Genomic DNA, 23,498 nt, shown 5'->3' on the forward strand with positions numbered 1-23,498 from the left:
CGAGGGCGGTCCCCCACGGGCGGGCTGAGGCCAGGCGGCGGGCTGGAGGGGAGCGGGACCGCCCTCCTCCTTCGCACTCCCCCCGCCGCGTAGGCGCGGTGCTCTCCCGAGGGAAGGCCCCTTCCCTGCAGGCTCTGCGGCGCTATCGCGGAGCGACAGCTGCGGCGTGAGGGGAACCTCACCCGCCCCGGGGCCCGGCGGGTCAGATAGGCCGTCTTCTGAGCGCTCCCGCCAGAAAGGATGGGTCTGACAACACTCGGTAACGGAGATACAGGTTCGTTTCTTTCCTGTGTTTGAATGTGTCCACGGAAGGGGAATAAAGTGGGCAGCGTTTTGAACTACAGCTCTTGTAACTGGAACCGGTGTCCTGGTACATCGCCCTCTAAAGAAGAGGGGAGAAGCTGTGTTCCTGTAAGAATTTTTACGTGACTGTAACCATGCCTATACTCGGCACGTGCTACTACTTCAAATCACAGGTAAGGTTAAAGCAGTAACATTTCATACCTGTATAACTACTCTGTACAAGGAAGCTGGTGATTTTCAAACACTCTTTTCAGACCACTATTGTATGAAGAGCCTGGGGAGTCAGCCCCAAACCGGAAAACTATCCTTCTTCCCTAATAAAGACAAAACTTGGGGCAGTCTGGGCTGATTCCTCACACCCTCTGCAGATGGCAGAGCTTTAGCATAAGTAGATGTAACGCCACAAAAAATAGCATCAGCTCTGAGAAACTAGCCTCAGGCAGGGTGAACTTTGCCAGCTGACACTTCAGCGGCTGTCCCCCATTCTGTTCTTGTTTGTTTAGGCTTCATCTTCTGATACTGCAGACAGGCTGGTCTACGACAGTAAAAGAAACATTAAGTCTCATTCAGAAACTTGGTTTCTAGGTATCGATTCTTGAAAATATGTAAGAAATGGACACAAAAATGGAATATAAAGGCATAGAAAAAGGGGAGAATAGTTCTAAGATTTTTTTAAAAAAGGAGAAAATCCTGTTAAAGTATGTATCAAGGAATTAATCTAGGAGTTACCCTCATATCTGGTCTGAATTTATTCCCTTGTCTTTGCTGCCATGTCTCCTTAGGGAAGAAAAAGCGAGAAGCACACTCTTTTGAAGATCCTTTACCCATTAAAAATATTAATGCATGATTCAAACAGAGCAAAAGGCAAAAGCTAGGAAAACACCCAACTGTTGACCACTAAACTTCCTTAGCTGACTTTCCTTCAGCTGACTCAGATTCTTCTTTTCCTTTCGTAAGATGTTAGCAGTACTGATGAGTTAAACGCTTGTTGCTTTTTAGTCAGTCCAGAACTGCTTGATTCTATGAACATGGCTATTATAAAGTATTTTGGGATCTGTGTTTTTTAATAATGTTTAGCAGCAATAACATGAAGATTAGTATCATCCCATTAAGGTACCTTGACAGCAACCCCTCTTTAACTTGCTGAGGGACTCGCATGCACTACCTTAGGAGCCCTGTTGTGCGATCTTGGATGTCTTCTTCCTAGAAGCATCGTGCTTCTGTCACAACACTGAAATAATTTCTAATTGATAGATACACTGAAGACTGGGCAAGAAGCAAGAGCCACAAATCCAGAAGTTCCACCTAGGAAGGCCTGCGTCCACCTGAACACTGCTCTACCTTCAGCTGTTTTCACTTCAGAGGACTTTAGGAATGGGATGGGGAAAAGTTCATCCTCCAATACTGTTATCTGAACATCTTTCACACTGACTGGACTTGTCGGCAAATAATCTAAGTCAAATTGTAATAATACACGTTACTGTATTGGAAGAAGGCACGGCCTAATAAAGTTAGGTGAGAAGATAAAAGATCTGATTATCAATGTATTGTTGAGTAAAGAGGTGTATCGGTGACACAACAGTACATTTCTCCAGGTGTTCAGCAAAGTGATGAATGAAGTTGGTCAAACTCCCAGGTGAGGACACACTTCCACTGCAGTAACCCACCCGCCAGTGTGGGGGAGGCTTTCAGGCTGGCTGCATTCGGTCGCTGTTTACAGTCCTGCTGGAAATGCATTACGCAAGTAATATAATGGAATGATTATATGGCTGAGTGGGCGAGAGAAGAAAAGAAAAAATAGTTGAAGTCTGATGCCTGAATGTTGCAATAAAGTGTCTGCTAATCCCCTAAATAATAGGGTAAGCTTATAGTAAAGGTAGGTTAGGACTTAAGTCATTTTCTGGCTTTCAGGTTTGTGATCAACCAGGATGAAACGTGGGCGAATGGTTGCAGTAGAGCTACTAGCAATAGTCTAGCAGCCAGAATGCACTTTCAGTTTAGGGTGTGATTTTTAGCTCAGATCCCTGAGGGATCGTGGCCTTGTGACCACCAGAGGAGTATAGGGGAGTCCTTTACTAAAAACTTCAAACGCAGTAGCTGACCTTAACCAAATGGAGCAGAAGCGTAAAGATCACCTACAAGAATTAAGTGTCCACAAATAACAACACTCGGTCCTCAGACTGAAGACAGACGCGAGGGATGGAAAGGCTGGAGGCTGAGCTGTCAGCTAGTCCCAGGGCACATGCAAATCGTCACTCGTCTCCAACCTCCTCCCCACCGATCCCAGGGAACGTTTTATTTTTAAACTCTCAGGCCCATCTTGTCCCTTTAGATGGCTCTGCCCACAAGACCAGGGGAGAGAGACCTCGGTGGCTCCAGAGCTTGGATTCAGTCAGAGGTAAGCAGACCTCTGTCAAAAACCTGATGACGTTTGATGCTCCGCACTGTTCAGATGTTCCTGATGGAGCAGGTTAGAAGTGGAGGACACCTTTGTCTCGGGATTAAACATCAAAGCCATGATGCGCCTGGGATCTACAGACCAGGCTCTCATGAGCCTCCTTGGTGGTGTGTTTCCTTCCACCTTGTCAAATAACATCAAATACATAAAAGCTGGAAACATTCGCTTCATCCAGTTTATTTCACTGCCACCTCCCAGCTCTGCGATTTCTGTGAGAATCTGAGCGATTAAATGGAGAAGGAGGATATATTTTGTCTGAAGATAATAAATTCAGAAGAACATGTGTCTTTAAAATAACAAGTAGAACGATACACGATACTCTGTTAGCTAGAAAAAAAATATTACTTCCAAATTTACCATCTTTTTTTGTTGTTACCCATTTACCAGGCAATACAAATAACAGCAGAGACGTAACTACAGATCAAATAATGTCATAAGTTACATCCTCACCAAGTCTAAACAGAGTTTCACAAGCTCAGTATGCTGTGAGGATAGTTATGAAAGTGCCAAGAACTGTGCAATGATTGGGAATACGTTAATTATAAAAATACTACGTGTTTACACAGCACATTTAAAGTAATTTAAACATTTGGATTGAAACAGTGAAGTATTATTCCCATTGTATAGACGAGGAAATTAAGGCACAAAGAAAAAAAAAAAACCCACTCAGCACAGCTCTGCGTCAGAGGAACTACCACCTTCTAGGAAACCAAACAGTTCTCATTTTGGAGAAGTCTAAAGGTTTCTGCTTAGGAGGAGAAACAAATAAAAATGAGACAGATCGGGCCTTGTGGTCATTTTACGAAAGCTATCCACTGGAATATGTGTCACTGAAAATCCACTTCAAAGCAAGACCATCTTAAAAGAATCTGCTGTAACAATTTCAGTACATAAACCTCATCTTTTTTTTTTCTCGTTCGGCCTCCAGTATCCTTAGCTTTTAAAACACATACACAACACTTCTTTTCCTTCCGCTTTAAAGGCTGAAAACTGACACGAGAAACGTCTTGCTTTACAGAAAGGAGTCTTCAATGAAGGATGATATCAGCTAAAAATCATGAAAACAGTAGCCAGAGCATAAATATTTAATATAAATCTTTGATTCTATATACTAGAAATGATTGCAGAAGAAACACAAATTTGTAGAACACGAGTTCTCTTCCAATTGTATTTTACAAGATTCAGCCTATCAGTACAGTGACATTTTTGCAAGTATCAAAAAAATAAAACAAAACAGTATTACATTACACGGTCAAGACAACCAAAATAGTGATGTGCTTCACAAAATCTATACAAGTTAATCCTTAGCAGGCCATCCTTGCTTGCTTCCAAGCAAAAACACTTGCTGCTAATACTTTGTTGGGGTTTTTTTGTTTTGGTGGTTTTTTGTTTGGGTTTTTTTTTTACAAAATTACGACTACTAGCTAAGAAAATGATGCACCTGTGCTACTTCTCATCAGCCATTTATCAACTTGTTTAGGATTTGATTTAAGTATCAAGAACCTAAGATGCAAATCTGAAATGATGTGGGTTTGGTGTAATCAAATCTGTCAGAACAGTCCTTTAGCATCTTCAAGATACATAGTGACGCTGTTCTCCAGCTGAATGACTTTAACGTGACAATTATTTCTCCAGAAAAATTGTCTTCCTGCAAACCTTGACTTAGCTTCCACTCCCCAGCAGCTTTAACTGATCTGAGCCCTGCAGCCTCGTTGCCACAATCTCACTTTCTCCTCTTCTTTATTCTATCATGGTTAGTTTTCGGCTGGATCAGCTCCTGGCACAGGCTTACCACACGGCTGCATGAGCACCAGCGCGGGCAGAAGGAAGCGAGTAACAAATGTGACCCAGGGAGGGAAGTAGGAGAGAAAGCCTCCCAGCATTCGATCAGCCAAGACTGCTGGGGAACGAACTCCGCTGCAATTCCAGGTTTTCTTGTCAGTCTTCACATTCCAACTTTATACTGTTCACAGAATGGATTTTAAAGTCCCTTTTAACTCCAATCCTCAAAACAATCTTTTTGTCTGAAGATACTGATGAAACACCTGTGATGGATTACTTCTCCCAGAAAGAGGCATTTGTCTTCTAAAAACAAAGACATTTACCTCACTCTCAGGAGGTGAGGGCCAAGAACAATTAGCTGTGCACTGCGGTGTGACGCTCACTGCATTGCCTGCGTGACTGTGATTGCTTTATTTCTTCTTGTATCGGTCTTTGATAATGAGTTTAAAGGAGTTTAATGGCATGAACCATGGAATTAGCATGACTGCAGATCAAAGGTACCATCTGTCGTCTTTGCAACACAGATCCATAGAAGTCCTTTCACCTGTCGCCCTGCCTATTTAACTTAACGCTCTTCTTACAGTGGAAGACATCGTTTTAATATGAGTGATTAGTTTCTCTTTGCACCTGTTGGAACAAACCTGTCCAACTGAGCTGATCGCATACCAGTAGGTATCGCCAGTTTTTGAAATTTTTTAAATTGACGATAGGTTGTGAATGTTTACATTCTGGCCTTGACTTCTTGAATTCTATGAAGTTCTAATTTAGCTATCTGTACTAGATTCATTTCAACTATGCAAGCATTAATTTTACATTGAAATTTTAGCTTTGCAAAGGTGTGCTCTCCAAATCCTTCAAGTGGAACATAACGGGAGCACAGCACAGCGAGGGGACGGAAGAAGGCACGGTTAACTTTTCTAATTCCCCCCACTTATGCATACTCAGTGCTACTCCGGTCCTCACTCAGAAGCAAGAGGAATGACAGCGAGGATCACAGTAGCCACAATTCCCTGTGATACGGGCATCTGATCACAGGCAGGGGCTCGCCTTAGTTTTTGTATAAATTGTGACGTTATGAATCTCATCATCTACTTTAATATACTAACATTACGTGGTTGATTCAAGTTGGTTTAGGCAAAGAAGAATAAAGGGTACAATTTGCAATGCGATGCTGTAAGAAAGCCAGAACCAGGAGGAAAAATAAAGGAATATGGGTATTTACTCAGTAGAGTCACAATGTTTTTGTGTTTCTGGACAGCTTCCCTTACCGAACAAACAAGCTCTACTGTTAAAGGCTGTTTCAGACTGTGGGCCCACATTGCTGTTCTGCCAGTGGCAGACGGGTTGATGAGATTTCCACCCACTCCACCTTCTCCTCATCCGCTCCTTCCTGGTCCCTCTCCCCATCAGGGCTCGATGCTTTTTCAGCTGCGCCAATCCAACCATCAGTACAACTGCCCTCAAACTCGGACATTGGGAAGAACTGCGTTTGGGGAGGGGGGACGATGCGCTACGAAAAGGACACTTGCTTCTTGCAGCAAGCGAAAGCAAACTGTTCCAACAGTTCTGCTGCCAGCGGCAGACTGACCCGGCACCGCTCCTGCCAGTGCTGCGTTCTGTTCCCCTTCAGCACAGCACTGACATACCTGATTATTTTCGGTAACGCATTTAAGTGCTTTGTTTAAAGAAGATATGTCTCCTTAGCATGCCTTTGCTTGATACCACTCTTGTTTTGGGAGATTTTTAATCAGGTCTTGAAACATTCAGGCTTTCTGATACATTTCAAAAGTAATGGAAAAATGTTTTCCTACACAGATGGGAAGTGAAATGAATCAAAGGTGGAAAGGAAGCCAATAATACCAAGGTGAACACTATTCTAGCTATATAGCAACTTAAGGAAAGAAAAAAAAGATTGAACATGTATTGCCAAAATACGTATGAAAGATGTTATTTTGCTGTCAGAACCAAGAATGCTCAAACCTAGAACAGAATACATATGGACATGTAAAATTAACACACGATTACCACTATCAAGCAAGAGACCACAAATGAAATCATTAAGAACTTTGGAAATAGGATGTTGTGTTTTCTAAAAATACATAAAATCAGAATAAATGATACAGCTACAAGATTAACTGCTTACGTTGCACAATTCTACATTCAAGACGCGAGTAATGCACATAGTTGAGACTCCCCCGGTTATCAGTGTCAATTTTGGTGTGCACAGTTTGATCCAGATTCATGTCAGAGAAACAGTTAAGTCTCACCCTTGAGACTAAGACGGAAATAAAACCTGATGGATTATAACTTTGCTTCATGCAAAGACCATTTATGCCGGAAGTGTTTGCCATTTTTAGGAACTTACATTTTGAAGAAGGTAGACTCATTCTGCAAAGAAAGTTCAGAATGATAAATACCAGACTTGCAGCACATTAAAATATTAATATTTAATATGTTTACTAAGCAGTCTCTGTTATTTTTGTTGTGCATCTATGTAGAACTAAATCCCTCAATTTACATTTTGATTTCCCTCACTGATCTGATCATCACAACACAGATACAGCTGTAAAGTGCAATGTATGCTTTGGTTTCTTTAACTAAAGAAAGCACTTTTAGAATGGTTTTAGCCAAAGATAGGACCCACGTGTTTAAGGACATTATTTGAACAGATGATCATCTCTTTTTACAGTCAGAGAAAAGCGATGAACTACTTAACAAAAATTGTTTCATTCTGGTAGACTAGTGAATTTTAAAGCAGTTCTATTATGTCAATTACTTGGAGAAATTTGGAAGAATTCCACACTAAACAAGGATTCACTGTTAAACTAATTAAAAATCTCAGATTTAGATTTACATTTTAACGAACAACTAAAAAATAGTTGGCAAACCATGTAGCAATTCAAATACAAGCTGACCATTTTCAAAATCTATAAATATTTCCCAAACCATCTTATTGACATAAAAACAGGAAGGAACGGGGATGGTTACAGGGTTCACACGTCTGCGCAAAAGCATATATAAAGGTAATGTTATGTACATTTTATTTCAATAAAGACATAAGACAAACAGCGTAAAGATGCCCAGATGCCCTAAAGATAAATACATTTAAAAGATTCTCATTAAAATGAATCTGTAGTATTTCTTTCCTGCAAGCAAAATACCTTTCTTTAAATACAAAAAAAATCAGTATTCTGAATTGCAAATGTTTTCACTTTTTTGCAGAAAACCTGCCATGATGATTTTTTTTTTTTTTTTAATGAATAAGGATTTTCCACAAAACAGGCTTGCTCTACATGCTAATTTTTTTAAACAGTTCAGTGACACAATGTGCTAGCTACATACACAACAGATAATATAGTAAGAAAACACTCAACCTGATGAAAAGTTAAAATCTTCATTAATACACTGGAAAAAGTTGACATAACTCATGCCTTTTAAAATCAAAAATACAAAAATTAAATGTTTTCCTAAAAAGATTTTCCTTATTTTAAGGACTCATTTGAAAATGAAGCTGCATGTAATTTGTACAATAAAATTGTACAAGTAAACAGGTAATATACATAAAAAATTAATTGACATACTTCTCAATTATCAGTTGTCCACCTTTAATTTCCAATACTGTACTTTCTTAACAAGCATACAAAATATCAAACTTCTCTTTAGAAAAAGTGCCGTTCTGTGACATCTTTTACACAAAAACAGTCTGAGCCTATGGCGTGTTAATGCAGTCGAGAGGCAAAGCATCCTAACTTTTACAAATTATACCTTCCGTAAAAAGCCTCCTGAAAAGGAGATTACACACCATTATAAAAATATCAACCTCTTGTAGTAGCTGCATTAGAGAACCAAGGCTGAAAGACTATTTCCATATAGCATAGAAAACCACTATGATAGCAGACTGACTGCGTCGGTGGCGTGGGAGTGTACTGTACCACAGGATTATGCATAGTTACTGCCAGGTACCTTCGCTGTCACACAGAGTTTAAAACTGATTGTAACGCCGAGTGTCACAGAGGTACCATCAGCCCATGCCAAACATCTTAAAATACTGAGCCACTGTGCAGAACACTTCAATCTTGGAGGAAACAGAAGGCAGCAGTAATTGAATTGCATCAAACCTAACAGGTGACCAAACTAGTTCTCCTTTCAAGATCTGCATGCACAGCATAGTCTGAGGTATTCCTTGTCCATCAGTTGTTTGTGCCACTGCAAGATACTGTCTGTCCAGAGTACATGCCATCACAATGGTTTAAAATATTCTGAATATTAGTAATTCTTATATTCTTCTTATCTAGCCAGTCTCTTGATTTTTGAAAAGATTTCAACTACAGTAGAATATTACAGAAAGAAAATATAAATGCAGGGTTTTTCTTTCTAAATGAAACTTACATGGACTAAAACTAGAGAATATTTTTAAACAAATATACAGTATGCAGGCAGACGAAGCAGGAAAACGGCCATCCAACTGTTTAATAAAAAACTAAGAAAATTTGGCTATTTCCAGAAAAACTATGAAGCGCCTCAACTAAAAGGAATGCATAATGAAATTCTAATCTAATACAGGTCAAAAATGTAAAAAGGTTATAAACCTTAACAGGAAAAATAAAACAACTTTTACTGGCCATTCCTGTTGAAATGAGAATCTTAAAAGTAACAGAAAAGTGGCTACAAACCCACTTAGAGCACCGAACAGAGAGAAAATAAGAGTCCATTTTCAATCTCTGTTATATCATAAAATCCTGTGTTTCTACAGGTCAAACTGCTGGTGGCAGAAACAGAATTCTTTATAAACTGCAGATGTCCTGTACATAAAAAATTTCATTGGAGTTGCACTAGTTCTAAAGACTTTTCTGTTCTAGCCTACCTACTGTGTTGTACTGTATTGTACTGAATGTATTCAATCTCAGATATATAAAGTCTCTTTCTGTAACCCTTGATTATTGTTGGGCACCAAAGATAAGAAAAGCAAGACGGGGTACAAAAATGCAAAATTTCAACAGTAATGGCAATGTTTTGTTTTAGTCCAAAAGGGTCCTGCATTTTCTCCCCCTTCAGTAATTAGACAAAAGGCTTTAATCTGGGGGTAGCAAGTCATGCAAGCGAAATCTGTCTCTGATGTGAGGTCGGACATCTTCGTTCTGCAGGGGGGGGGGAAAGAAAAAAAGAGGTGCCGGTTTTAGGAGAATGAACACATCTATAAATCAGGTTTTAACAGGGTCGATTTTCTAACACCGGTATTTTAATGTAACAAAATACAAGCCATGAATATATGTAATTACAAGAGACTTACAGAAATAACTACATAACATTCACAACAATTTAGGAGTACTTTATTTGCATTTTTAGAATAAAGGCACACATCACAGCCAACAATAGGCATTATTTAATCTAAATGCCTACAGATTCTCAATTTCATTATAATCGATGTTACAATTCTCCATTTCTTGATTAAAAGCACAGTTAGAAATAATGACATTCTGTCTTTTACTATGTAAATAAGCCCTTATGCATACTTGAATTACCGCCCAGAGTGTCCTTTTCAAGAAGAGATATACATGACTTTTAGCAGTCTAAATCTCAGTGACTCAAAAAATCTTAAAATACGTGAAAATACTTAAAAGAGCTAACTAGCAGTTTTGGGCAGGGGGTGGGGAAGAGCCAAATAAAGGAAACACTTACCAGCTCTACAAGTTTCTCCAGAAATGGAATTAATTTTAGGAGTTCGTTGTCATTTTTATCCATGAACCAGCTTTCTATAGGAATTCCATTTGAAAGCTAAAGTTAAAAAAAAAAAAAAAAAATCAGCACATGATTTATACTTAATTTATCTGAAAATATGACTTGTGAAATAGCATTTTGGGGAAAAATGTTTCCAAGCTAGAGTTTATTAATATGTATTTTTCCTCTGAAGTTTGTATTAAAATTCACTTCCAAAACATTTCCTTCCTTTGCATACATCATTACAAAAATTTCCACATCAAAGCTGAAATAGAACTAGCCCTAAAAGTTCTGCTGAACTGAAAAGCGTTGGTATTTTGAGAAAATTTTATGTTAAAGCGCACATGGATACTAACTGTGTACTGGCTTTACGCAGTTTGCGCAAATGAGGCTAAGTCAAACAGGTTTTTGGTTTTTTGCTTCTTTAATGTAGGTGAGACATTAGAGATCACACTCTGCACTTCTTTATGTATATGATCAGACTAACTGGAATAGTTACATACCATACTTCTGGGAAAATCTAAATCACAGGGTATAACTTTATAACATTTAAGCATAAGCAATTTTCACAGCTGTGTGTCATTTCAACCAGCAAATTGTCCTTAATCATTTCACTAGCATTAAAAAACTAAAGCTACAATAGAGTCCAAGCAGCAGACTGAGCAGACTGGTGGTTTCTTTAGAAAAGCTGAATGAGAAACAAAACTGACTGGTTATACAGTCTGTTCGTTGAAGAAGTCACTTAGTTTGCACTCGATCAGCTCTTCACAAAAATAAGAGAAAAGCAAGCAAACCTGAGTGATTTGTTACAGTTTGTTTTGTAAACTTAAATACAAACTTAAGCACAAAACTTAAATAAGAAGTTAAATCAAAATGTAGTGTTTCACTGTCTTCCTTCAGAAAGTTTTTTGCTGTATCTGCAAAGTTTGCTGACAGCAGCATCTTTACCTGATAAGCAAAGGCTTGCGGTGAATTGTCAATTATGATCGTTTTTGAAAGATCTCTACCAAGAATGTTTAAATCCTTTATGTAATTTCCTTGTACACAAACACAATGCTCACGGAAAAGTCGATGCCTGTGATTAAAGTAAAAGACTAATTAATGAGACAAATTACAACATCTACATTGCATAGGGGAAAAGAAGAGTTAACTTTGCCAAATGTTATCCCATTTTTTTCTCTTCCTATCTACTTAGCTCCTTTTAAAGAATTGTTCCCTTTTTCCCATTCTCTTGTGAGCTTTTTACTGGTGAAATTACTAGTTAAGGTAATTTTCTATTAACCTAGTTCTGCAGGTGGTTGTTTGTATTGAAACAGAAAAGCTCAACTCAGATGTAACAAATATTTGTCAACAGGGTCTTGCTTTCTAACCATTGTTGCAGATGGACTGACAAAGGGACCCCAAATTCTCAAATGATTTTGCAAGGCCCTGAAATCAGAGATTAGCTCTGCACAGGAACCAATTTATTGTGTTTTATTATCCCTTTGTTCTGTTCCAACCATTACAGTACACGGCCTCCCTATGCCACTGCATGCTAGAACAAAAAGTATCGGAAGAAATGTTTTCTTTTTTATGTTACCTCTGTTCGCAATTAACCTATTTCAGTTAGAGCTTGAAAAAAGCCTCGAGGCCAAAACATTCCATCAATTTCTTCCTTTCCAATTAGTCTACTCCCTTTTAATTTATTACAGAAGAAATATGTAGTAAATGGGTGGATAGCTAAAAGGACTCAGATTAAAAAAAATACCAGGAATAAAACTGAAATTTCATGGAATACCAACGTAATTATAATTTAAAAATAAACTGTAAACTAGACAGATTTTGAGTTTTATGCAGTCGTATTACAATGCAGCTTCTTTAAGGCTGCTTATATTTTTAAATGAAGTTTTTTAGAAGCTGTACATAGTGTGCCTAATTTCATAAAGGGGTTGAGTTCCTAATGTTGCTATGGAGGAAAATAAGCTGATGCCTCGTCAGCGAATGAATTTATATATAGATTCTGAGTCACACGTGTGGAGTGCCTGCCAAGTCTACCTTTAGGCTAATGTCAAAACTAATCATGCCTTGATGTCGGCTTTTCAGTGGCACATGAATCACAACTAAATTCATGCATCACATGAATCTTTCTGCAGGTTCTTAGAATACTGTTTGGCTGTATATTTTATTATCTTTTTCCTGTTCCTAATGCAGTTAAAACTGCAGTCCTGAATCATACGCGTTAGGTTCTTGGAGAAAGATTTTTAACGCTACGGATGCACACTTCAACTCATTTTCTGTAAGTGCAAGTATCTTACTTGTTCATACATGCCATCTGGCTGTGTGATTCAGCTAGGCTCAGGTATTCCAATGATTGAGAGTCTCTGAAAGTCTAGTTTTGTTGCCTGTTCAAAACGCAGCGGCAATTAAGTTTACCAAAACCAAACTTGTGCGTGCCACATAAAAACAAGCAGTAAGATGACTGTTCCTGGATTAAAACTGGTGAACAGTTTATCTTTATGCTCGTAAGGAAAATGAGTTACGATGTGCCTAAACCGCCAAGTGAAAACAATGGGTGCAACCACTGTCTCAGTCCAAATGGTAATTTTATTATGCGTGTAAACAAAACCAAGTTTTCACTGAAGGACATTACAATGAAGGCATGCAGAGAAGTGCTTTGCCAGTGATCTCCCAGGTACAGAATTTATACCGTTCTGACTATAATTAAGTAGAGCCGTTTACTTCCCTTACTTGGGATACCCTATGTAGGGTGAATCCCTGAGAAGACCCCTCTTTGGTTTCAACTTTCCCACGTAACAGGCCACCTTCCAGATGAGAAAAACAGAAAGAATCTCACCCAGCAGAAATTTCTTTATGCCTTAAGGAACTGTTCTTGAGAAATGCCAATCACTTCCAAACAAAGCTCAGTATTAAGAAAAGAAATGAAAAACCAAACCAACTCTAATACAAAACCCACAAACAAATTATTTTGTGATCGAAGAAGAAATAAAACCATGCCAATTGTAAAGGTAACTATGCAATTCATAATGTATAAATAATACATCAAGTTTGAATAGTTTAAAAGTAATTTAATACTCAGTTCATTTTCTTTATTCGTAATGTGTATTCCAAAGCAGCTCAAACACATTTTTGGTACCCAGGAGGTCATTTTCTGTGAGCAAGCCTAACACGCTACGGAGAATGAATGGGTACATTTTTTGGCCACAGAGGGCGATGTAAAGCTGCCTGGTTTATCTTTACCACCAAGGCAATAATCCAATCACTTGATTTCATTTTTCTCTCGCTCTTAGACCAGACAAAACCACAAAGAATCAGTTTAGTGAGACACATTGCAATAACAAACATGTCATGATCATTTTCTTCATCATATTTGTTAGGAAATAGTAGTTAGTTTGCTTACAACAGGTATGTTCACAATTTTTTATTTTTACCTGACCAGTTGCTTTTTAGGGTCTAGTATGTTCAATAACTTGTCTGCATATACCTTCTTAGAAGCAGTAAAAAGAATGATCTATGGATTAAAGGGGAAAAAGTAATTATTTTAGATAAAAGTATATGAATATAATTGAAAAATGAAATTCAAAGGTAATGTCTAATTTTTTTTACCTCATAAATCTGAGACATACGTTCCAGGAATTCTCGGAAGAATGGCCTTAACCGGACATAAACCTGAAGCAGAGATGGACTTTATTAAAGATTCAAAATACTTCAGCTGTCACCTGCACTACTAAGTATCAGTTTGTAAAGATTAGGTCAAAATGAGCGTTATGAATAAAGTAAACAGCAAATATTAACTTCCTACAGAATAACAACTCAATTAAAACAATATTAAATTAGCTTGCAGCCTAAGCAGCTATAAATGAAAGCGTACGATGATAAAATTAGGCTTAATAATTTTACTGGAAAACTTGATGGAATTAGAAATTATTTCAATTAAAATAGAAAAGTTGGAAAATCTCTAAAGAAAAAATGAAACTGGTTGCTTTGACTAAACATTCTGAATCAGCTTTCACCAGCTGGGCAGCATCAGTTCAATTACTAGATAATGTGTGCCAGCACATAAACTAAATAATCTTAATCACCTTCTTCCACTAAGAATTACACATTGAACATGGGGGTGTCAGAAGTGATTATTAAAAAAAAAAAAAAAAAAAAGGCTTCAGCTGTTTCCAAATTTCCATAAATTCAAATTCCACCTGCACAGAACTGCACACATACATCAATTATTCCCTGTAAAAAACTGTAGACTCGCAAGAAGAGATACCAAGTTGGGAGACTTCTGCATCTCTCCCTGATTTAACTCAAAATACAAGACTTGGGCTCACGTGGAGGCATCTATATAAATCTGTAGCTTCAGGGCAATGGCCCAACACCACGGCAGATGTGAGGGCACATATCGAGCACTGTTCTATTCCTGTGGTACAACATTCCAATTTGTATTTGAATGATGGCCTGGTGTGGTGTTTGGCACAGATCGGACCTGACCTAAATGAACAGTGATGACACACGCTAAGGGGTGAAAATGACAGCCTTATGCTCTGCTTACCTTTCTTTTTGGTTCAGAGATTGCCCACATGTAGAATTACAGTTTTGAAGAAAGAGTTACTAAAATATCCAGAAAGAGAAGGGAGTGTACTGAACTTCTTTTAATTTCAACCAAGGTAATTTCAGCTTTATCAATTTTTTAACAGCCAGTTAGGAATAGGCTTAAATTTACCTTCAAATCACAGTAAATCTTCACAAAGCATTTGTATTACTTGAACTGAATTGTATCAAATTTATATGTGGACACAACCAAGTGACCATAGGGGAAGAAAAAGGGAATAGTTTAAGTGAATACAAAATTTTGTATTGTTAGCATGTGCTGCAATAGATCTTAGTCCTTTAAAGGAAGCACATATTTCTAAACCAATGTGAATTTCATTATTTAGCTTAAAATTTGGTAAGGCTTTTATTTGTTTCTTTCTTAAAGTGTCAAAAGTTCTGACTTAAGTTTGCAGAGTGACCAGTTACTACAGTAACACTTAAGTTTTCATTCTTTCTCTACACTGGGAGCAATCATCAAAAGCAGACAATCTTACCACGTCTGGTAATAGGACCTCTACTTCTAGCATGCGAAGATACATTCGTTGACTATGCAGACAATGTCTACTTCCCTTCTCATTCTGGCAAACCCACATTTGGGGGCAGTAAAAAAGTGTCCCTCAAATCGGCTATCAAGAACAGTTTGGAGAGACCGCAGCCTGTGCTTGACAGGTTTCTGGGCTGCATTTAGCCAAGATAACTACTGAAAAGCCAACTTCCTAAATACAGTCGACATGCGTGTCTTCACACTACGTCTCCTGACGGCACTAAAATCTTTGTGAAAATGACACCTCATCTTGCCATAATAAGGTACCGAAGTTTTGCTCAAAGACTAGGTGACGTGTTTACCTTACCACAAGAACCAATGTAATGAATTAACTCAGAGCCTCCAGGTGACCAGACACTAAATAACATTCAAGTTGTCTGTGATTGTAAGTTCAGTGCAGATTGTTCACCGTGAAGGTTTGCTCTGTTTCTAGCAAGCACATAATGCAGCCAAGCAACCTCCCTAGTCGTAACCTAGAGTTTAAGGGAAGGTAAGTTTTTCTTTGCAAATGCCAAAAGGATTATTCTGTTTCTGTCATTTTTCCTGAGTACATATTTACTTTATTGCAACCAAATTCTTTCTCTTAAAAAGTAAGTCACAGAAAGGATATTAATGTTTTCACTGCACACAAGATAACAGTTGCTAATAACGGTAGGTAAAGAGGATGATACTTGGTTCTAAGGTTTCTTCAAGAGCTTGATTTCCAATTAACAAGCCTATTCTCTGTTACGGAAGAAACACATGTCATTTCAGAAACAGCCTCTTCAACATCTCTTCTACAAATTCCCCTGGCAACCAAAGCAGTAAGCTAAGGTATCTGTTGATATTTCAACTGCCGGTAATATAAATAAAAACATTTTCTATATAATTTATTGTTCCTTTTAAATCTGGATTGAATTATATTGGTCACAATGGCCAGTTAAAAGAATTTTAAAAATCATTCAATTAAGTCAGAGAACAGTTATGGCTGCTTGGGTTCCTCACGTGTGCACACTCTTTCTGGTTCATTTTTCAGTTTGTTTAGCCTGTGGATAATTGCAGCATCTTTGTAACGTGTTCTATTTTTATTACTGCCACGCAGTTCTAAGTGTGTATCTATCTCAATATCAATCTTTCTCTAAGTAGTTCACATGTGAATGCAAACAAGAAATCCAGGGAAAATAATTTCTTTGTAGAGTATGTATTTCTAATCACGGCTCATACACACACATATAATTGAACAATGACATCGATGCCAGATTCACTGGTCTGTTCTTACTTGTTTGTGACACTCTGGCACAACATAAGGCAACCACATCATTACACCCAGCTACGACGAGCTAACACAGAACTCCGGGTAACCAAAGTAGAAGAATTAAGTAACCAAAGTAGAACAAAACGCATCCATCACTCTGATGAGTAGATCTAACGCGAAAGATGATTTTTGAACATAAAGCTAGAAGTCTAACAATAATTTTCACCATTTTTAATGACTGAAAGTTTGTCAACAGTTAAATGATATAATCTACTTCAAAGTGACTTATACTCATAAATGCAAAACATATATGAAAAGCCCCCTCAAAGTCTTTTGGTGGTTTTTTTTGTTTGTTGTTTGTTCCCCCCCCCCCCCCCCCAAATGATCATCACATCCTGTTATTTCAATGGGAACAAAATCTAAATGTGCAAAATCAAAATTGTCATTCAGTATCTTCCTTGTTCAAAATACATGGGACTTTAATTCTTCAAAGGAGGAATTGGAAGGAAACATTATTCCTTTCACGCAGTAAAAAAACCCCAACAAAAGACATGTGTTCCACTTGGCATCAAAATCTCTGAAATTACAATAATGATTTTCAATATACCTGTAACATATTGCTATACCCGATGATTTTACCATCATTTTACAAGGTGAAAACCAGAGACAGGTTAGTTAACTTGCCCATGTGAAGCTGCACTTACCCACTGCACTTCCAAGATGAGCGCTCTGCAGCATGGCAAGACCCCCTGTCCGGCCCAACTGTGTCCATGTACCCCACCTGACCTTGGGGCACGCCAGACACCAATACCAGGCTAACCTGACTGCTCCTAGCCTTCCCTGAAATAGCCTTGACACAGTCTGCTGCAAGGACAGATGGCACGTGCAGACAGCCTTAGTTCAGACTGCACGAGACACGATGCACGGAGCTGGGTCTCGCTCCAGGCCTGGCAGCTGGCTGGACTTGCCAGATAAACAAGTCCAACTCATTTCCGACTGGACCGTGTCTTCAGTGACTCAAGACGAAGACCATCTATCTCATAACCAGACAGAACTGCCTGAAGCGTAGCCGGCCATGGCTCTTCAAGGGGCAGAAGTGCAATTCTAGAGGTTCTACTGAACTAAAATTTAAGTCTTCCCAACCTAAGACCAGACTTCTTTGTGGATGCTGCCCAAGATACGCTAAAGCCTCCTGGCTTTCAGATCCAAAGCTTGATGGCTCTTCTGTTATTTCTGAGAGACAGAGTGGAGTTCATTAGAAGGGAGAGCCAGAATTCACAAGCATCGTTTGCCTCATTCCACCGCAGTAACAAAATAAAGCATCTAAGTTGTTGTTGGCGACAGTAAGATGGAATACATTTAACACTATATTCAATAATCTACAACTGACCGATGGAGTTCCAGAACATCTTTCAAGGATCACGAAGATCAAAGGGAATTATTCTGTGATAGATCAGTAAAGATGCATTTCAACTGAAGAACTGAGTGAAAACCTCTGCCTTTTGACTATGGCCTGCTAATGCACAGAAGGTGCCCACTGAGTGGAACAGAGGGTGAGACGATCTCATGTCTGGGACTTGAAGCCAGCAACAGAAACAAAACCTCTTTACCAAGAAAAAAGATAAATTTCTTCGTAAGATAAGCTGCTTATCTTATTATGTAAAGTAATACAAAGAGTACAAAGTCTAAAGTCTACAGTTGAAGAGCTGAACATTTATTTTTGCTTTCCAGTCAGATGTAAGATACCACTTAACAGATATGGTATTTAAGAAAACTTCAGTTTTGCAAAGACTGTATTTTACTAAGTCCAAAACTTTAACACTGGCATAATTTAGAGATTTTTTTTCAACCAAGAAAACACAAACAAATTCATTGTCTCAAAAGCCTGACATAAGGAAGCCCAACTGTACCCATTTCACAGATTTTTTTTTTATTTTTATTTTTTATTTTTAAACAGAAATCAGTAAGTGACTCATCCAAAGGTTTAAAAAAACCCTATATGTCAGTGCTGGAATCACATGGTAATTTTTAGGTTTGCAGAACACTGCTCTATACTCATACATTAACTAGTTCTTCTCTTCTGCATAACTCCGGGTAAGTTGTGAGAAATAACTTGCAAGCAAACAAGCCCATATTTTTAGAAACCTTTCTTTAAAAGCAGACCATCACTTGCAATCACTGAAACAAGCAACAACAGAGCTGAGTTCCTGGACGTGAAACTTGTGCTTGACTCACAGGCCAATGGAGTTTAGTTGTATTTTATATTAGACCTTCTAGAACCCAAGTCAATCTAATTCTTACTATTGTAGTATCCTACAATGGCCAGTTCTGGAGCATCTTTTCGAGAAGTGCCTGGTTTATGATCACACTATTACTGCAAGAGCACTGGCTTGATGCCTTCAGATGGGTAAGAAATTTGAAATGCTATGATCTCAGGCTCACATTTGCAGTATTAGTCAGACTTAATGTGAGAAAGGTAAGATGTTCAGTAGGAAAATGAGCACTGAGCTAGGTTCTACTCTTTAAGAAACAATTCATAGATAATTGTCTAAGGAAAACCTACATAAAAGTGGTACATATTCTGATGTTAATGGAAAATATCTTCAGAAATGTCTCACATCTAGCATTGTTTTCAGTGGGTTATATTATGCAATACTCTATATATAGTAACTTGCTGACTTCTACTTTGCTCAGACAGCTTAGTGTCTGCTTCTCTGTTGCCAGCTGAAATGACTTTCAAAATGAAATATGGAGATGTGAAATTAATACAGGACTATACCAGAGGTGATGGTCAAATTGATAAGCAAAAAAATACATTTTAAACACTGATAGCTAATCGTTGTCTAAAAACGCTAAGGCGGCTTTGAAATACCAACAAACTTGTTTTCAACTTTTATCACAGGAGAAGATTATTTTTTGCATATTATACCCTAGTTAAACATGAACTTAACTGTATCCTTAAAATCTCTGTCTTGCTTATTACCTGTTACTTAGTAAGAGGTGACTGTTTTGTCAGCGTCTAGTGTGATGTAAAACCAGCAAAACAGAATATAGTGATCAGGAGAGTGTGCTCAAAGACAGTGGCCGACTTTCTCAAGGCTGTAAGAAGCTATTATTCCTTGGCAAATCCAGGCTAGACTCTAGAGAGAGCTAAGAGAAAACTTATCCAGGACCCACATAGTAACCATACTGTGTCAAGGGCTACAGAGCCTTGTGTACAATGCTGTTAAATAAAGCTTTAGAAATATTGTAAGTCACTCTTTCCATTGACTTTGATTTCCTAAAGGCAAAATCCCAGTTAGATCTTGGCATAAACATACAATCACTAGAAGGACCACAGTTATAGACAGAAAATACTCAAATCATACTGAGATCTCTTAAGAGAAGGAAGGAGAAAAACCCGAAGCTTTAGTCTCCCTGATTCTGTTAGCAGTGGCAAGAACCTGCAAAGAACTAATTCTAAGGCTCATTCCAACTTCAGCCTGGAGGAAATTGTGCATGGCCGTCACCAAATAAGAGATAAGATAAACCCATGTTTAAAAATTATTTCAGCTTTTCAGATTCCAAGGGTTTTCATATGAAACAGCGAAGAAAAACATTTTTAAAATCAGGAAAAATACCTGGACAAGTGTCCTTTTAAGGTGCCTGATGACTGGCTCATTCTCCAAAGATACTACAGTGGGGTCCAATATCGTGCGAACTACATGGTGGGGAAGCTGTTGCTACTCCCAGGTACATCACACAAAAGGACCTGAGAACAACAGCCTGGGTCAGTGCAGCATCTTTGGTAGTTGCTGGAAGAGAGTTCCTCCTTCCCATGCTTGTTCCTCTACAGTATGTCAATGTAAAACACACACAACTAACAATACCTCCTAAAAGCAGAACAAAAACCTAAATCTAGCAGTCTCCACAAGACAATAAAAAAATCACTCCAGAACCCAGCAGACTCTCTCTGGGAATAAAGAGATAGAACTGGCACTGGCAAAGTCTACAGCAAGACTAACGACCGGGACAGAAGCTAGTTAATGTCAGGCTCTGAAGATGTCTTCTATATAGAAAGAAACGCTCGAGCAATGCGGATTGGTTTTCCCTACCAAGGGAAGAAAGTTAACAGTCCGTGAGAAGCTGTACCTGGGAAATGATACTGGCTAAACTTTCAGTGTTCCTGCCTCCACCTGCTGGCAAGGAGAAACGCTGCTGCTGAAGATTGCTGCCGCTGCAAAGATCATTCACACGCTCTTAGCAATGAATGTTTAAAACTGGAATCAGTGACCGGCATTACCACATTGTGGCGGCAATAAACAGTGCTCCACAGTATTTCTAATACAGGATAATCCACCTCGGAAAATCTGACACCTGCAGTTTATAGCCCAGACAGTTGTTAAATGCCAGACAGTTACTTATCTCTCTTTAAACAAGACGATAACAAATACACACAGCAAGAATTCATATGTTAAACAAGATAAAAAGGTATATATTTTTCTATGCACACTAATTACCTGGTAAATGACATCTTGAAAAAGAACTGGAAAAGTGAGTGCAGCATCTTCTAATTCGTTTAGACTACAGTGCACTAATGTTTCATCCTATTAAAAAAATAAAAGATGGTATAAAAGAAAGAAAAGAATGTGAAAAGAATGCTGAAAACAGAAGGCGTTTTCTGGATTTTTAGGCTCATTTTAAGGTAGGTTTATTTAGTCTGGAAAATTTATTTTTGTGCAACTGCTGTCAAGATTGAAGAAGAATTCTTAGAATGAATGATACATTTCATTATTCTTGCAGTTTTTGAAAAAAATCACTTAGAATTGTATGCTAGGGGCATAATTATAAGAAGATATTTTCATTTTGTAGGCTATCCTGTCATTCAGTTCAAATCTGCATCTGTCAGTTTGAATAATCTATCCATTCACACAACCGCTAGAGGACATTCCAACTGATACTGTTCATGATAAAATAATGTTCCTGACATCATTAACAGGGTCTGAAACAACTTTCAAAACAGAGAGACTAAAAGAAATTATTATGAAGACAAATATATTTTCTATGAATATTTTTAAAAGTGGATTTGTGCCCTCTAAGAATAAGAATGTTCTAAGAATTAAAAGATTCATTCTTGATCAATCTTGATGCAAGACATATGAAGCTGAATTTTCTTATTTATTTCCACAATGGATTTAGGAAAGCTTTATGGGGACAGATAACTCTTTGTTTGAGATGATAAAAATTGTAATGCCTTTTTTTTTTAAGCAGGATCTATTCAACAAATTCAACTGTATTGCTGCATTCAACAAATACAGCAAGCATTCTATACTTGCCACTATTATTTTTTTTTAATGCAGAAAATAACTAAAAATACTAAAAATTGTGTAACATTCAACAAGGCCTTTTTGTTTAAAGCAAACATTACTAATTTCAGCAACAAACAAAATAAATGAAATGCTACATACCCCCTGCTTTTGGTATGTGTTTATAAAGATATTTACCAAGTCTAGAACTAATGAGAATTCTGGTGTGCTTCTTGTTTTCAGTGGAAGAGCTGGCTTCCTGTTAAGTTGTTCTTCTGTTAGCGGTGGAACATGTTTGATGAAATAATATCTGAAAAGAATACAGATTTTGCTGTAGAAATGTACATACATTATTTAATTGATAATGTTGTAGCCCAACTTAATATTTAAAATATTTAAGGCTGCACAAGAAATAAATATTTTAAACCGAAAAAAACCCTGCACCAATAAACACTTATTTTTTAACTTAAGAGCTTTTGGAATCATTACCATAATATAAAAATGTTCCAGCTAAAAAAACCCTGTCTTAATCCAATACCCAAAACGATCAATTTAATATTTTCAGTACAAACATTAGCACTTACGGATCAAAGACTTCCCAGTCTTCTTCATAGGTGGCTTCTGCATGAGCTGATGAGTAGCCACTGTCTGGAGATACTGGTGCTAAAATTCAACGAAAATGACCAAAACAAAAAAATAAAACAAAAAACCACAAGAGCTAGTCTTATTAGTGCAGTTTTTAAAAGTGAAAATTTGCACCTGATACACGAGTGCCTCAAACAACAGTGAAAAAAGTCTCCCTTCAGCCCCACCCTCTCAGTCCCCATGTTTCCTCTGAAATAGCCTGCACAGCTCCTCAGGGAACTACCCGAGAGCTTGATGTCACGTCATGCTACGGAACTTCACGACCTGGCCAAACTGGCGGTGCCCGTATGACACAGCAAGGCATCCGTACAACCTCTGATGATGTGAACTACCTGCATGCGCATTCCAGCCTAAGAAGCTAGCACAACTCTTCCAGTCTGCAGCTCACTCTCGCCTCATGTCTGAGGGGCCCTTCTGAAACAAGGCAACCGACCAGCTCAGAAGGTCTGGAGCAGACCTGTGGATCACACATCAGCCCCTCTACTCAGAGGTTAAATTTACTTCCTTGAAAGGAGTCCTCAAAAACCTCAGTACTACTTAACTACCAATGTTTTGAGGGTCTAGGAAGGATTTAGATAACTGTTAAGAATTTGATGCTGGCCGTCCACAAAGAGGAGAAGCTGAATTTTATGGATACAAATTTTTGTCAAAAAGATGTATGATGAGTCTTTCGAAGAAAATGTGGAAAATTAACGTCAGATCTATTATGTTTCTCATTCACCTCACCACGTTGTTCTAATATAAGATATCAAAATGTTGCAAATTTCTCTTTCATGATCAGCAAGTCTAGGGTGTGCATTTTTAATTGGGGGGGAGGGTTCAATATTAATAAAAATGCCTTTCTTCTGGGATCTTTGTTTTCATTTGAAGAAATGTTATGAGGTCAACTGAGTTATACTGAGAATAGATGAGACTTGCCAAAACTGTCTTTAGTGCATAAGAGAT

General features: G+C 38.1%; 1 protein-coding gene and 1 long non-coding RNA gene across 4 annotated transcripts in view; one reads left to right on the top strand and one right to left on the bottom strand.

Moving 5' to 3' along the window:
- The first annotated feature begins 56 nt into the window (after nt 1-56).
- LOC143164996 (uncharacterized) lies at nt 57-7,001 on the top strand. Its single transcript, XR_012996176.1, has 2 exons — nt 57-274; nt 1,558-7,001. It is a non-coding gene; the product is annotated as an uncharacterized LOC143164996 (long non-coding RNA).
- Nucleotides 7,002-7,567: 566 nt separating this feature from the next.
- The window catches only part of CTDSPL2 (CTD small phosphatase like 2), a 44,696-nt gene continuing 28,765 nt past the window's right edge, over nt 7,568-23,498 (bottom strand). For all 3 annotated transcript variants that reach the window (XM_076348167.1, XM_076348166.1, XM_076348168.1), the window contains 8 exons: nt 22,493-22,571; nt 22,107-22,218; nt 21,123-21,209; nt 13,865-13,927; nt 13,690-13,769; nt 11,210-11,336; nt 10,223-10,318; nt 7,568-9,681 (listed from right to left, as the gene is read on the bottom strand). In XM_076348167.1, the coding sequence (XP_076204282.1) occupies nt 9,616-9,681; nt 10,223-10,318; nt 11,210-11,336; nt 13,690-13,769; nt 13,865-13,927; nt 21,123-21,209; nt 22,107-22,218; nt 22,493-22,571 (710 nt within the window). In that variant the 3' untranslated portion in view covers nt 7,568-9,615. The remainder of the gene's footprint in view (nt 9,682-10,222; nt 10,319-11,209; nt 11,337-13,689; nt 13,770-13,864; nt 13,928-21,122; nt 21,210-22,106; nt 22,219-22,492; nt 22,572-23,498) is intronic.

Source organism: Aptenodytes patagonicus, chromosome 10, assembly GCF_965638725.1.
Source record: "Aptenodytes patagonicus chromosome 10, bAptPat1.pri.cur, whole genome shotgun sequence".
Classification (NCBI taxonomy): Eukaryota; Metazoa; Chordata; class Aves; order Sphenisciformes; family Spheniscidae; genus Aptenodytes; species Aptenodytes patagonicus.